Source organism: Equus przewalskii, chromosome 27, assembly GCF_037783145.1.
Source record: "Equus przewalskii isolate Varuska chromosome 27, EquPr2, whole genome shotgun sequence".
Lineage (NCBI taxonomy): Eukaryota > Metazoa > Chordata > Mammalia > Perissodactyla > Equidae > Equus > Equus przewalskii.
This window is the reverse complement of record NC_091857.1, coordinates 4,122,722-4,138,772: the sequence shown is the minus strand read 5'-3', so window position 1 is coordinate 4,138,772 and position 16,051 is coordinate 4,122,722. Positions and strand designations below refer to the sequence as shown.

Genomic DNA, 16,051 nt, shown 5'->3' with positions numbered 1-16,051 from the left:
ATATAATGACAATTATTTTCTTTTAAAAATGGTCTTGGAACCTAATTTTAAAATATTTACATGAAATGATTTTAATTTCAGTTCTTATCTACCATTTTATTCAAACTGGAAATCATATATGATAATTTTAAAAAGATATTTATGTCAAATAATTCTAAAATGAATTAAAAACTATGTAGCATTTATGATTTCTGCATGCTATGATCCTAGAATGTCAGATATTTTTTCTTTAGAGTTGATACTCCTTATTTTAAGGGGAAAAATAAATGATAGACTAACCACTTGATAATAGAAATCCTCAGCAATGATAGAATTACATAATTTAGGATTTATCCACGTTAAGATTTTAAATAAAACTCTGTTTTATTTTCTACTCTTCTAAATATCAGAAATTACTAACCCTAAATATTATTTGACACAATTTTCTCTTTGAGATCCTTTATTGAGTCCAATAACCCTAACTGAAGATGCTAAACACAGAGAGTTTTAATTCTACAATATTCTTTGTGTTTTTGTGTTGTCAAGTAAAACAGACTGCTAATACATCGCCAAATCTATTGGAATTTACTCGCTCCAGTATTGACAGGAACTCTAGCAAATCAGGGCTAACACTCAAGAATGAATAATGGTCTTTAAAGATATTTGATATATTTCTGAATAATAATACAGACTTGGCTATCTGTAAAGAAATTTCAGAAGGTTGTACTTCATCTTTTTATTGCTATGACAGTAGGAGAGGAATGAGAGAAAAGATATATGAGAGATTCCTGCTGAGACTTAGCCATTTAAATTATGTATGCTCTCTGCATTCAGGGGATACTTACCTGATCCTCAAGGTCAATCACTTGTTTTAGTAATTAAAAATAGAATTAATGATAAACTTTTAGTTTTAACAGTTATGAGGGAGATAAAAAGCATAACCAACAGTGTTGGTTTTTTTTAAAAAAAAATTACAAGTAGATATACAAAAGTAGCATTCTCTATACCCATACCATCTTTGAAATCTTAAAAATCCTAGGACCATATGTTGACTTATTTTGTCGATTAAATGAAGGCTACAGGTTGAAGTGTTTCCTTCGTTGATTGTTAAGAGCATATGTAGAACATTCTCAAATAGGGTCAAACAAGTGTGTGTTAATAGATTACTCTCACTGAAAGACAATAATATGTCTATAAATGCATCTGAAACCAAGTGAAAATATATGCAGTGATGAACATGATAAATTTAAATTGATCTGAAACAAATTCTAACACATCAAATTGTCTTACTGCAAAAAAAAAGGGGGGGATGACCTACATATTATCTGAGGTTCTACTGTGAAAGTGAAGGTTGTAGGCAAAAATATATGAAATAAATCAATGAAATCTCTCACCATAATGATTTATATCCAAAGGCTCTTTCTCTACTCCATCCGCTATATACAGATGTCATATGATCCATATTTCGGTTACAAGGATAGTTTCTGTAGTTGGATTGATCTGCAGCATTATAGCTGAGCAGGAATAAAGACCAGCATCAGAACAGAGAACGCTTCAAAACATCTCAACGTTAAGAATTAAAATACAGAGTAAAAGAAGAGAAATAATGTATGCTCCGCAAAAACAAACATTGTCCCAGATGTATAAATGGAATTGTTATACTAAAATGAAAAAAGTATTATAAAGCTACCACTTTTTATTATCAATATGATAAAACCGTTTAAGACATCTACTAAGTATGGAGTGGGATTAAATAGAGACTGTAGTTAAACCAAAGTCACAATTAATAAAAAAATCCTTTTGGAAGAAATAAGAAGAAAAATCTGTGATAAAAAATCAAATCAACTAAACAGAGGATAAACTTAGGAAATATAACTAAAACAAAATGAAAATTAGTAAGAGGATTATAAAAATAAGAAAGATGGAATGACATGTATGCGACATAAAATATGGAGTTTCTACCAGTGCATAATTGGATTTTCCAAGAAAGAAAATAGAATAATAATTATTAATCAAAAGTAGAGTAGAAAAAAGAATTCATAAGCCAAAAACAAATGAACTAATCTGATTTTAATAAAAAAGTAGATTGAAAATGATGCAAAACTCTGACTAGAGATAAACTGCAAAATATATGTAGGTAAAATATCTAAATATAGTCGAAGAAAAAACCAAAGAATTCTGATAGCAATCATGCAGAGAAGACAGGTCACTTAAAAAAGAATGGAAAACAAAAACCTGAACAATTTCAGGTTTATTTGAGGAGAAAGGAGAGGCAAAACAAATATTCAAGACACTGACATATTGTTCTGAATTATTAAGTCAAAAAGATAAAAATCTGGGCTTTTTTAGCCAGTTAAGTGTTTATTCATAATAAAATAATACTTAGATAGTCAAAGTTCAAGGATGTTGTTACCATGAAATTTTCTTTTGACAAGATGTGTGCTACGTATCTTCAAGGGATGAATATCTTTGCTATCAAATTTCAGGGAAATAGGAACTGTAAAAGTAACTCTAGCTGTTGAAATGAGGAAAGAGACCAACACTGTCAAAAGGAGGATTGTAACTAGTCCATTTAGATTTTTTATGCAATTCTGACATCATCAGAATCAGGATGATATTGTCATTATTGTACACAAAGCGCTAACTAGTGCAGTAGAAAAAAGGAAAATATAGTCCTGATATCCATAATAGAAAGAAAAACTTTAAGGGAACAACTGAAACACTATTTAAACTGGAAGGAAAATTAAGTAAATTTGATGGTCAGGAAATAAAAATGATAAATATAATCTTGACAAATACTAGACATAATCTTTAGAAAATAAAGGAAAAAAGGAAAAATGAATGGCACTACAAGAAATAAGTTATAAAGTTTAATGAAAAGGTAATAACATTTTAAAATATTTTTAAAACAATATTAAAATTTTCAAATTATTAAATATTAAAATATTTAAAATGGGAAATATTGAAAATCTATGCCACTTAATAGAAAACACTAAAGATTTGAATAATTGAAGAATCATACTATGATCCTGGAAAATGCACTAAACAAAAGAAAATCTATCTATAATTAGCATAATCTCAATAAATGATCTGTTGTAGTTTTGTTTCTTGCAAAATTATTCTGAACCTGATCTAAGAGTTCTCCTCCAAGAAATTAAAATGATTTTTAAAACTACAATGCTAACTGCCCAACAAATTGAGATTCTACCCAGCTAAACAATGATTTCTCCCAATATAGTCTCCGAACCCCAGAGAGTGTGCGCTCCTATTGGAAGGTGAAGAGAATGGGTATGGAGTCCTGTGGGCTGGTACTCAATGATCTTCGGGAGAGGAAAGAGAAGACGGGTGGCCTTGAGAGAGCTCAGACTGGTGGATCTGTTGGAGAGGAGTTGGATCACCTTAGTTTTCATTCTCCCCATCTCCAACACTCAGATTCCCCTGAAAACTCCAACAAGCCTCCTGAAGAAAAAAGATTTCATTTTGCCGTAGGCTATTTTTTTTCTTCTATTCATCCCTCCACATTGACCTAAAGGAACACAGCTTAGGTTTTCAAAGTTGTCAAATGCCTTTATTTTGAGAAACATAAAAACTGAAAACATAACTTCAAGATTATTTCTAGACTGATCTTTTTTTTTAATCAAAGTTAGTTCTTCAGTTTCAGTCAGAATCAGAACCTATACAGGAACTGGAGATACTGAATCTATATTATAATTTTTTAAAAACCCTGTGATACTAGTGTAGGATTGCATGTATAGATCCCTCAAATAAAATAAACTAGAACATGCAGAAACATAATATATGTAGACATTTAGTTTATGGTAAGTGGTAAACGCTATTGATGAAAGTAATAGTGTGGGGGACAACTGGCTGTCAAATAAGAATTAAAGATATATTTTACATTTTAGCCTCAAACTATAGACCAAAATACATTTTAGATGGATTAAAGTATAATAATAAAAGTGTTGGATGACCACATAAATCTGTAAGTGTACAATCTTATCACGGCAAAAGCATTTCAAATCACGACCCACAAGTCAGACATCATAACACAAAAGTTTGATAGATTTAATTACATAAAATTATAAGATTTATCTATGGCTGAGAAGATCAAAAATGAAGAATAAATTTTTAACAATTGCTAAAAGTGTTCATCCTTTATGTAGAGAGCTATTAAAACAGAAAATTTGAGTGGGAAAATGGTGAAACCCCATAAAAAACATTGCAAAATTAATGAATTAATATGGGCAAAAATATTTCAACGCACTTATGTAAACTTATAATTTAATAAATACAAAATATTTAATACCTTTCAGTATTAGATTGGCAAAATATTTTTAATTATATTATCTAATGTTAGTACTGTATGGGGAAAAGAACCCTGGGTGCAGTTCGCAGAGGGTTAATTTGTGTAATCTTTCTGTAATATAATTTGGTGATATTTATCAAAAGTCTTCACTTCTTTGATCCAGCAATACCACTTCTCAGAATTTCCCTTCAGGCAATAAGACAGGCACAGAGATGTATGAACGAGTGATTTCTCACTTCCCAAAAAGAGTGCTCAGCTTTGAGAGACATTCAACAAATAAAACGGATGTGATTTATGATGCTCTGTATTTGGAGACTTGAGAAAGTGGTAGGAGTTGAAGCTGATTGTAAAGTATCTAGGCAAGGAGCAGGAAGAGGGATTTCAGAGGCGTGGCAAGTTTATTTTTTGCCTTTTTTTTTCTTTGAGATTTATAGTCAATGCCAGAAATTAAAGGAAATACAAAAAACTATCTAATAGGAAATTAAACAATAGCTGCTGTAACAGATTAACTTTAATACTCAGTGTTTTGAAAATAAAGCTTTAGTTTTTCCTCAAGCAGTTCAATACATGTATTTGTAGTTGGGCAATTTTCTTCCAGGTGGAGATTCAGTGACCCACGGCTTCGCTTCTTGTGGCTCCCTCATTTTCAACCTATCTCTCCCAAGACCACCCTGGAGGGTTACACATGGAAAGTTTTTATTGGCTGGGCCTTCACTCAGTTGTCTAGAACACAAATCACATGGTTATATCCAATGGCAAGCAAAGCATGAAAATGTTCAGCTCTGTGCACTGAAAGAAAAGGAAACAAGTTTGTTGTCAGAGATTTCTAGCTCAATATTCAATATTCAATAGATCAATATTCTCTTTTCACCTCTTTTCCCTCTGCAAACCACTACCCTACCCTGTCCAAAGAGACAACCTAAAGTCCCATCAAGCCAATGTACCCAACTCAAAGACCAAGGTCCTCAGATATGCACAATCCTCTTCATCATATCTGGATGCATTAGTCCAGGCACAGATGAACCAAAAGGAAGTTATTAATGCTCCTCTCCACCCAGACACAAAACACAATGATAGAACAGAGCCAGGAGAAGTGATTCTTAATATAAATGACCCCGTTTGGAAATAAAAGAAGAATGGGAAACACTGAGTAGTCACTTATCCACAGCAATTATGAAAACATGCCAGACATGCATCAAAAGAGCCCTCTGCCTTGACCATAGTTGTAGTTCTTTGAAGAAACTGGAATCTCCTCTGTTCCTTCTTTTCTGCTTTCCCCAATTCTACCCTCCAGGAAGTTCAGCCTTGTCAGTCATACTGCATGGCCACATCTGAAGTGGGTGTTTGGGAATATGGCCTCCATGTGGACTACACAGCTTTTATAGTTAACTCCTTGCTTTTTCCAAGTTTGGAGATCCAAAGGTTGTTTGAAGTTTCAAATAGTCATACTTCTTTATTCTATCTGGACACAGGCTTCTTTGGCCCAATGTTTCCATTAAAAACACGTTAGACTCCTAATCTATTTGTCATATTCATGTGCCTATAATCACACTCCAAGATCTTTTGAAGGTATAATTGCCAAGCCTAATTTATTTCTTCACTTTCTTCCTCCTCTAAATCCCTCTTCTGGACTATAAGCAACTATGATGAGGCTGTCTGCAACAGTGGGACGGTGGGCAGTACACTCAATCTGATCTTTGCCTTAGGGCTGAGCTTTTCATGGATTTTCTTGCTCAAAACTTCACTCAGTTTTATCCCTTATTGTGCAACTTCTACAAATAGTTGATTTTCCAAACTTTTGAGTATCCAAATGTGTGGGTTTTCTTTTGATTTTCTTTTTTTTTTTTGGTTTCTACTTGAAAACAGGCTACCCTTTACTGGGCTCATTTCTTTCCTGTACTGTCTTACTAAAGGCAGAATGTAAAAGTATGTCATTAATGTTTATCTTTCCAAACACTTCCTCGAAAGCTACAAAGCGAATAGGCACTTAATCCTCAACATTGAGTATTCATTTTCCTCCTTCTATCAATAACACTTAACAGTTTCTATCACCCTCCTTTCCTTGAAATACGTTCTTCCCTTTGATCAACTACAGTGTACTCTCTGGGCTCTTTTCATACCTCCCTGTTCTCTCCTTCTCCATCTGCTCTGCTGGAATCACTTCCTCTTCGTGGACTTTGAATACAAGAGTTCTTCAGGGCGCGGTTTTCAGATCTCTTCTTCTCTCTATCTAGACTCACTCCCTAAGGAGTTCATCAGTTTCCATAGTTTTAAATAATGTTTCTATAATGATAAATCTCAAGTTCTCATCTCTAGCCCCAGCCTTCCCCATGACGTAATTTTACTTAGAAAATGGTATAGTTGTGTTCATCACACGAAGAGATATACACACACACATATTTTCAGATGGAGGAGAGGAGGAAGGAGAGGCATAAAACTATGCAAAATCATATTGTGTGTATTTGTTTATCCAGTCTCCCCAGTTTAAAATGTAAGCTCTATGGCAACAGTGATTGATAAGGCAAATGTTATATCCACAGTATCTTGTATGTTATAGATACACAATAAATATTTGTTGACTAGACTATTGGTATAATACATGTTAATGAAATTTTACTTTAATAGAAATGTGCTAATTTTCAAAATAACTCATTTTAATGCAAATATGCACTCTATGACTAAACAACACACTAGTTTGAGCAATATTTTCTTCTTTTTCCCAGATCCCAATGCTCTGGCTGGCCAGACTGGCCCTGATCATGCTCTTATAGGAGGAATAGTGGCCGTCGTTGTATTTGTCACGCTGTGTTCTATATTTCTGCTTGGTCGATACCTGGCAAGACATAAAGGTAGGTTACATTTAGTAAAGTATTCTTAATTTTGGCCAAAAAATTTCTAAAGACTAGCTTTATCATGAAATATTATATGAGTGTGTGTGTATGTGTGTGACAGAGAGAGAGGGGAAGAGAGTGAACTAAATACTAAATTGTTTCAGGGAATTCTTGATTACTTTACTCAACTTTAAAGTCGGATTATCTTAGCAAAATAATGTTTAGCTAATGGCCAAAAGTCACAGAATGAATCACTGGCTCAGAAAAAAAATAGAAGCAAGTTTTTAATTTATCTCTAGGACAGAAATTCAACTATAATCTTAAGGAAGTGGTGTTTTTGTTTGTAGGTTGATGGACACACATGTGGCCACGGTAGTGAGGAAAATACATAATTTTTTTGCAATGGCCTAGGTAGCAAACTATTGATGTAATCTACTTTTAAATGGAGTTACCAAAATGAATGGTGACATATCTGATGTGATCATTATCAACATCTTAACAAAGGACCCTGATTGCTACAGCTGCGGGGATCACATGGTCCATATCCAGCATTGAAGAAATCAGAGTGCTCAGTACCCAATTCCAGTTTGGCTATTGCCTCTAGTTAACCTGGCTATAGCTTTATCTACAGCATGTACCTGAAAACTGAGAAAGTCTGCAACTTTAGAAGGGTGAATTGTGTGGTTTATTTATGCCTCAGAATATGTCCCAACATAGAAGAAATCTGGCATAAGTTCCTGCCTAAATGACTGTAGCTTCAATGCTGGCTATTTTATTAGTCTCACAGAACTAACATATTTTTCTTCCAAAACCCATAGGAACGTATTTAACAAATGAAGCTAAAGGAGCTGAAGATGCACCAGATGCTGACACAGCCATTATCAATGCTGAAGGCAGCCAAGTCAATGCTGAAGAGAAAAAAGAATATTTCATTTAAAATGCAGGCCGAGATCTGAGTTTTACTTATCAGGCTGGCTGCTGGAGAAAACTGGCTGTCATCTTCCGGAATTTATTTGTACCATCTTCTGCTACCCTTATTCACTTCCATACCGTCCTGTTCTCAGTAGCCAGTGCATACCAACAATCAGCTGTCGAAAGCATCATTCTTTAATTACTGTACCATCCATAATGCAGGACACTTCTTACTGCCTAAATTCCACACCATTGCTCTTTTAACATACAGTGCTTGAATATACAGCCTTAACAATGTTAATCATCTCCTTGGATCATGGTATTGAATTGTTTTTATACATTGAAAAAAATGTATGCAGAGGTTTTTTGCCCTCATTTTTTTCCCTCTAAATCATAGACATTGTCACTTTGCCATTGAACAGTTTCCACAGGAACAGGATTAGGTAACGACCTAATGTGCTTAAGTTTAATCAGAGATTAGAGGTGTACAAACAATGTTTTCTACTTGTCTATCCTCAAAGACATTTTGGAAACATATGCCCTAGGAAACACTGCAGTATAGATTCTGGAATGTTTGAGATATACTAGTAAAGCTGTATCAACTTGCTATTTAAAAATATAGTATTTGATACAGGAGCCATGTGTATGAATTGCAATCACGACATGACATCTTATATAATTACATAGATCCCACCACTAGGTTATTTTAGCTTCATTTACCAATAAATTCTTACAAACATTCTACTGCTTGAAGAATCACAAAGATTTCATTCGTCTAATTTGATTCTATAATTTATTTGCTCCACAAGGACTCACCTGCCTAAACAAAATGGAAGTATCCATAGGGCACAATTTTGAGACATTTTAGTATCTGTATATAGTGCATATAATAAATCCAATTAAACATTATTTGATACATATTTAACTTTTTTGGCTGTAGGTAATTCAGTCATAAGTAAGCATTTTCTAATGTCCATTATATCCCTTTAGATATTACTTAAACCAATATTATAAGTAGATAACATGTATTAGTATTTTTGTCTGTATGTCCTAGCACTGTTCAACAACAAATTTTTCTAGTTCTTGTTAATTTTGATTTGTTATACAATGGAAGCACAATGTTATAAGGAAAGGTAATTTTAAGCTAACAACCAGTGCACAGCCTCAGGTTTTAAATTACAACCACAGTTGAATAATAACCTAAAAATAAACTCTTAGTTTGCTAAAAATTTACAAATTTTAATTTGGCAGTTCCAGAGCTGCTCACCTATGTTGGTTTGCCAAAAAGATATGTTTAAGATATGTTTTCTGTATAAATGAGCTAATCCTTTATATTAAATTCCTGTCTATGCATTTTGTGAGGTACAAACTTATGAAACAGTGAGTGATAGAGAAATTTCTGCCATGCTTTTTACTCCAAGGTGAAAGTCTCTTTCTCTGGATTATTTCTGAAATTTTGGTGTATTTAACCATTAAGAAATGCTGTATTCTTAAATATGACACAGAGTCAATCTAAAGTCGTATTATTTCTTCTAGTCAAATACAATATTGCTAGATTAGTTCTCATTAAATTTATTATATACTAAAGATTAAAAATCCAGTTAGATAAAAATTATTTTCCCATTCACAAGCATTGCACCTTTAAGAAGAAAATAAATATGACGATATGGTAGCTATACTTGTGATGTCTGAAAGCACGGTGTCCTATGGTTTAAAAATATCTTGGAATTTATTTTTGGGAAATGAGAATGGTTGAGTATGACATCATGTGTTAATATCAAATGAAAGACAAGGGTGCTGTGTCTTAGATTATTTATCAGAAAAGTATAAATCTTTTAAAGACAACGTTAGAATTTTTAAATTGTTTTTTTTTGATTGTTGAAGCATTTATCTTGTTGATTTCTTACAAAAGAAAAAGGACGATGTCAGTCAAGCAGCACTTTTTCAGAATATACAGAACATAAATAATATGATGTGGTTGAGTGTTAACATAATAAATCATATACAGTATGACATTTTAAGGAAATAAGTCTGCATTGATGTGATTGCATGCTTGTTTTTACAGTTCACTCCATACCATCTGTGGAAAAATGCAATAATATGTTAATATAGTATGGTAGTTTGAGAGAATCAGGTAGGTGCTACTAGACACATTGAAACTAGAATAGGTTTATAAACTGTTCATATCTTTCAATGCATAATCTTTAGAAAGACAAAGCAAAATTCATCCTGTTAGTAAAAAATGGAAAGGTTCTTATTACAGAAGTAGGTGGTATAAACTGCATCATCAATTGCTATTTAAAGCCTAATTTCAGGATGCACTTACAAAATTGCTACTCTTCATCGATGCTGTATTTACATCCCTCTTCATCTCGTCTATATTCTACTTGGCTCCAACTGCTAAATTGTTGCCTAAATAACTGAATCATTATTTATAGCACTGTAAAATTAGAGATCCAAAATTGGTTGCATTGCAAGATTTTTTGACTCTTTTAACCCTTTAGAGTAATATAAAAACTCATTAGAACTCTTTAAAAGAAACTAACTGGTGTATTATGTGATTCATAGGCTCTAATCCAAATGTTTTGCTGGTTAAAATAAATAGATTTGAATTAGGTATCATTTTTAGTTAATGAAAAAAATAGCAATGGAATTATATTTTCCTATCTTTAAAAAAATATTTGATTTCCACCAAACAAAAGAAATTGTAAACATTCTGCTCATTTCTATAAAATCAGGAAAAAATATGAAATAACATTTCTAAATGGAATCATGTCAATTGCAGTGTCTGAAATGTGAACACTCGTATGCACAGGGAGTCCAATTCTATCTCTGCTGGGTGAGCACAGTAGCTACGGAACTCGTTGGAAGGCATGTGAACACAGTCACACCCCTAGTAGAATATGGAACGTTGTTCTTTACCCACGGTAGCTATTCTCTGCCAGTGTACTGTTTACAGTGTAGATTGATTGTCCTCCATCAAAAAGTGTAAACAGCAGTCTTCTTTTCCTTTTTTCCATTTTTGAGTGTCCTAGATAGAATGATTATCAAAATTAGGGAAAAAAAGGAAAGTTTGTGAGTGCAAGAACAAAGACAGAGAGCATGAGCAGAGTATTGATGTGTGTGTGTGTGTATGTGTGTAATTGAGAGAGAGAGAGAAAAAAAGAGAGAGAGATTTCAACTTGTTTTCTTTTACCAGAGAGTCCAAGAAGCAGTTTAAGGAACTTGATTTTGGAGTTTAGTCTAGAAACTGGATGAACTCGTATTGATTCAAGACGCTTAATATTGCATTGAAACTCCACAATTAGAATAACAAATAGAAAAAGAAAAATAACTTTCCTAAATATGGCAAAGAAGCTAACACCTCATTTATTTTTATTTCTTTGTAAAAATATAAATATCTCAGTTAAAAGGACAGGCTCACTTGTAATTATGTACTCATGATTGTAACAGCATTGAGATTCCATATAGGCACATGTACAGCAGCTGTCTAACGGTGACGGTTCTTCCATGTAACATAGCAGTTATCGTGTAATTTAGTGCCACTTATTGCAAAGTGTTACCAAGGGGAACATTTAAAATCCTTTTCCTTTTCCTTTGGACATCAGGATAATTTAATGAATGATAAATGTGAAATTTTGTGTTATGCTTTTTAATTGTGGAGAAAATGAAAACTTCATATCTTGCTGCAACTTCTCATGTTGCTAATTACTTAGAACCCTCTACAAACGCCCAATATTATCCCCCTTTGCAAATGGTAATCTATGATGAATATACAAAACAAAACAAACAAACACAACTGCCAACCACAGCTGAAATAAATGAAACATCTAACGAGAATTACTGAGTAATGCTTTTTATTAAGTGGCACAAAGTACACACTAAAAACTATGCAAAATATAGGTAACTACAGTGTACGTACATGTAAGTATCTTGTACTTGCTGTGTATGGATGTTGGAAACCCATGTAATTATAATATGCATTTTGAATATTGGGAAAGAGGAAATCTTAGTGTAGATAATAGAATTTGTTTTGAAGTATACACTGGCAATATTGAAATATACTCAGTGCAATATCTGCAATTCTATTGCTGGATACTTAATGCAAAGGGATTTTAAAGAATTCTTCAACAAAATACGTGAGGTTGCTAATCTTCACCTCCCATATACTAAAGCATTAATTAAAAATACAACTGACTCAACAACATGTTCAGTTTTCCTTACTTAATCATTAACATGACACAATAAAAATATTTGGCCTAGTTTTTAGCATTACTGGAGAGAAAGAAATAGCCTGAGTTTTAAACTTTGATTCATATCTAACTAAATTCAGAATTCTTAAACTTTCTTTGAAATGTGTGTATGTTTTAAGGGATTGTGGTACTTTTATTATAAATACAAATTTATTCAGTCAAAGAACATAGGTTACCTTTAATAGTTAAAATCACTCTAAATGGGAATTTTTTTATATCTTTTCTTTTTCTATTCATTATTTTCCCTTTCTCTCCCTATTCTACCCCAAACATGCCCTTTGCACTTATACCCTTCCAAAGGCAATGGATTGAAAGTAGCAAGATAATAAAGAGAGCTAAAGGGAACAACATATAAGAATGGGTTCTAAACTCATCAGCATTTTTATGTCTTGAGATTATTAATATTGAATGCAATAGCTATTGGATATAGCTGGTCAGTTCTCTGCCATGCATACTTACAATAATCCTTCTACCTCTCACTTTTAACATGGGCTATGATACTTCAATATAAATAGAATAAATAACGATTTACAAGATATCCCAGGAAGCACTCTTTTGGGACTATCATAACAGTCCACTCCCCACCCCCTGGGAAATCTCAAAAGCCAACTTTTAGTGTATTCAATGGTGTATGGATCTGCATTTGATTTTCCTTTCTATCATTAACTTTTCCTGTGGGCAAAATACGATAACTTTATAAGGATAGTTCTTCTCATGGCTATTTAATATTTCAATGTAATATAATTGTGTTGATTTTTAAAAAATAATTTAAATGGCAACACTTTGCAATCCAATATGACATTTCATTTGAAATTTAAAATGCAACAATCTCTTACAAATTAACGCTGTGCTTTTAAGTAAAAATCATGTATATGATTTATTTTCCCAAGAAGCGTTATCTATGTAAGACAATTTAGGTATTTAAAACTGCCTCCTTATATCAAATAATCCTGAATACCTAATGTAAAGTATTGCCACAAAGTATTTCTCACTTTATTTTGTCTCACAGACATAATATGAATTTTTCAAATGATGTAATTTAATTATCCTAAAAGGAAATGACACTTAAAAGCAGGTTTTCCTCTAGAAAAGAAAGATACAAGAAAATATCTCAAATTGTGATGCTGAATCTATAAAACATGCTTAAAGTTGAAGTAAGATGTTTCTATGTTATGTGGTCATGTGACAAATAACCGTTAGTCTAATCCTTACCACCTTTTCCTAATAGATATATTAGTTACAAGAAATGTATGGTTATTTTGGAGAGAATGGGCCCAAATGTGTAAAAGATGTAAAGAAAAAACACTATTTTCCCCTATGAAATATATTGTATATTTCAAAAGAAGAAAACTTAAAAGGTATTTGAAGATTGCAGGGGCAAAAGAAAAAGCTACCAGGGCTCAGCACTTAAGCACTTTCCCACACCCAGGGTCAGAGCACAGTGATTCCTACACGGACTTTTAAGTGCGGTATGAAACGCCACGTCACACTTCTCTTACACACAGTACTGTCAAACCTCAAATGTTTTCTTTCTTTAGATGCTTTTCCTTGTACATGATACTAGTAGACATTTTTCTCTTTATATTTGCTGATAGTGAAAGGTATATGCAATAAAATATTTGATGGTTGAAAGCAGTGGTCACCAGTTGGTTAAAAAAAATGAAATGTAAACTGAATTGTTATCTATCCTTTTTGCTTTTTTCTGTGTTTCTAGTGTATTGAATGATTCTCATAGGAAGAAAAATAATTTAGGAATTTTTCAACACTAGCTCTCTTTCTTCTTATAAATGTATAAAATTTTAATCTCTTTACAAATTTATTTCACTGTACCTGCTGTACTTATTGTAGATTCAATGATGCAGTTAAGTAGAAACCTAAGGATTTCTGAGTTTGGGATTGCTGACCTATTTTCTTCATATTCAGTTCACATCAATATTTGTGAATTGGTTGTTTAGCTTTTCATTCAACCAAAAAATATTTCCTCAAGAAAGCTCCATTTTTATCATAAATATTTCAACATAACCAACATTGGAACAAGTCTGCCATGTTAAAAAGAATTTAAAGACTTATCTCTGAAAATGGTACCCAGAAACGCAGGTGTTCCCAATAATATAGCCTCAAAAATAAAATGTTCTATTTGTATGACATGAAATTCATAACTTTTGGAAGGGTATATTTATGACAGCATAAAAATAAATTCTGTGCTGTAAAGAAGATCCACAAAAATCAAACATATTGCACAGAAGATTGAGAAAGACAATTATTGAATCTACTGTTAGCATTTTCAAAAAAACAAAATGCATATTGTAATATTAGGTACATGACACTTGCATGTTGATATGCCTATATACTTACAAAGTATTCAATGTGTACTTAGTGGCGCTTAAAATATGTCATGTACAACTCTTATAAACATTCTTACAGGGTTCCCATTTGCACTTCATCTTTCAGTAAAGTCTTGTCAGAAAAACAATTGTCTGATACATATGGAAAAATAAAATTTGAATTTTAGTTATCTGTTGGACATTACTGAATCGTCTATTCATTTAGTTCATTTTCCTATTCTTAAAAACAGACATTGAAAGATGGAACTTTCTTTTTTTCCCACTGACAGGTTATAAAAGATGTTACAAAATATATTCCTTTATGCCAAACACATTTTGCATATCTTTTTCAACTGCGTACATTATCCATTCATTTTCGATTTCCTCAACGATGCCCATTTTCCTTGTAAATTTCTAAGTGGAAGTTTTAAAAATTAAGCAGTAGTAAAAATAAATGTTAACTTATTTGTACAACATTTAATCGTTACTCTTTGGAATATATGAACCTTGTAATATGCTGACTAAGGGTAAAAAAAATGTTGCTGACTTAGGGAAATTTGCTTGAAATTGCCAAAATTTCAAAACTTGTAAAGGTAATTTTACATTGACTTATGTGTGTTTACTAATGTTGACTAGGAACAGAAGCAAAAATACTTAAACCTATTTTTTTTTTTAATTTTCACACTCTAACCAGTATTATATATTTCAACTACCTAAGATAATGCAATTAATAATATATCCATCTTAAGCTTATGCCAATAAGAATTTGAGATAAGCTTTTAAATTTATGGAGGATTTTCTTTGTGTCTTTGGAAGCTCACTTACCATAAGGTCTTTTATAGTCTACTTTAAATAACAGATTTTGTTATACAGGGTAAGCCAAAGGCTGTACAAGAATTAGTGTCATTGGGTCTGATATTTGTGTTAGACCATGAAATATTCCATTAAAATTTATCTGTAAATACAAGGCAAGATTTTGTATCTGGTTTATTTTATTTATTTTAATTCATTTTTCCAAGCAAAATTCCTGCAATACATATAAGCAAACTTGATACTCTATCGAAGATCAGATTTAACACATCGGGAAGAAAATGATGACATTTGAAATAACAAATGCACAAGCATGATTCATTTTTTTTCTGATACCTAAAATGCCCATTCTTATTCAGATCTACAACCATATACACATGTGATACCCATGTTTCCTAGAAAATCAATTCTGTGTTTTCAAATGGCAATTGTTATTTCTGTCAAAGCATTCTTTGGCAATTTTTAATCAAGGAGGAATACTGGAAATTCTACTTAATATGATTCACTAAAGGGTAAAGTCTAAGTGTTCTTACTTAAAAATTGCACAGTAGTTTTAGTCCATGAGAGGGACCTTCAATATATGACAATCCTGGGACGATGCTAAAAATAACTGCACATCTTTTTAAACAAGAAGTT

General features: G+C 32.3%; 1 protein-coding gene across 6 annotated transcripts in view; it reads left to right on the top strand.

The window, feature by feature from the left end:
* Positions 1-15,572, top strand: part of CADM2 (cell adhesion molecule 2) — a 1,000,353-nt gene extending 984,781 nt beyond the window's left edge. For 3 of the 6 annotated variants that reach the window (XM_070597821.1, XM_070597820.1, XM_070597823.1), the window contains 2 exons: positions 7,009-7,134; positions 7,935-15,572. In XM_070597821.1, the coding sequence (XP_070453922.1) occupies positions 7,009-7,134; positions 7,935-8,053 (245 nt within the window). In that variant the 3' untranslated portion in view covers positions 8,054-15,572. The remainder of the gene's footprint in view (positions 1-7,008; positions 7,135-7,934) is intronic. The other 3 variants (XM_070597817.1, XM_070597818.1, XM_070597822.1) reach the window with 1 other exon arrangement.
* The last annotated feature ends 479 nt before the right edge of the window (positions 15,573-16,051 follow it).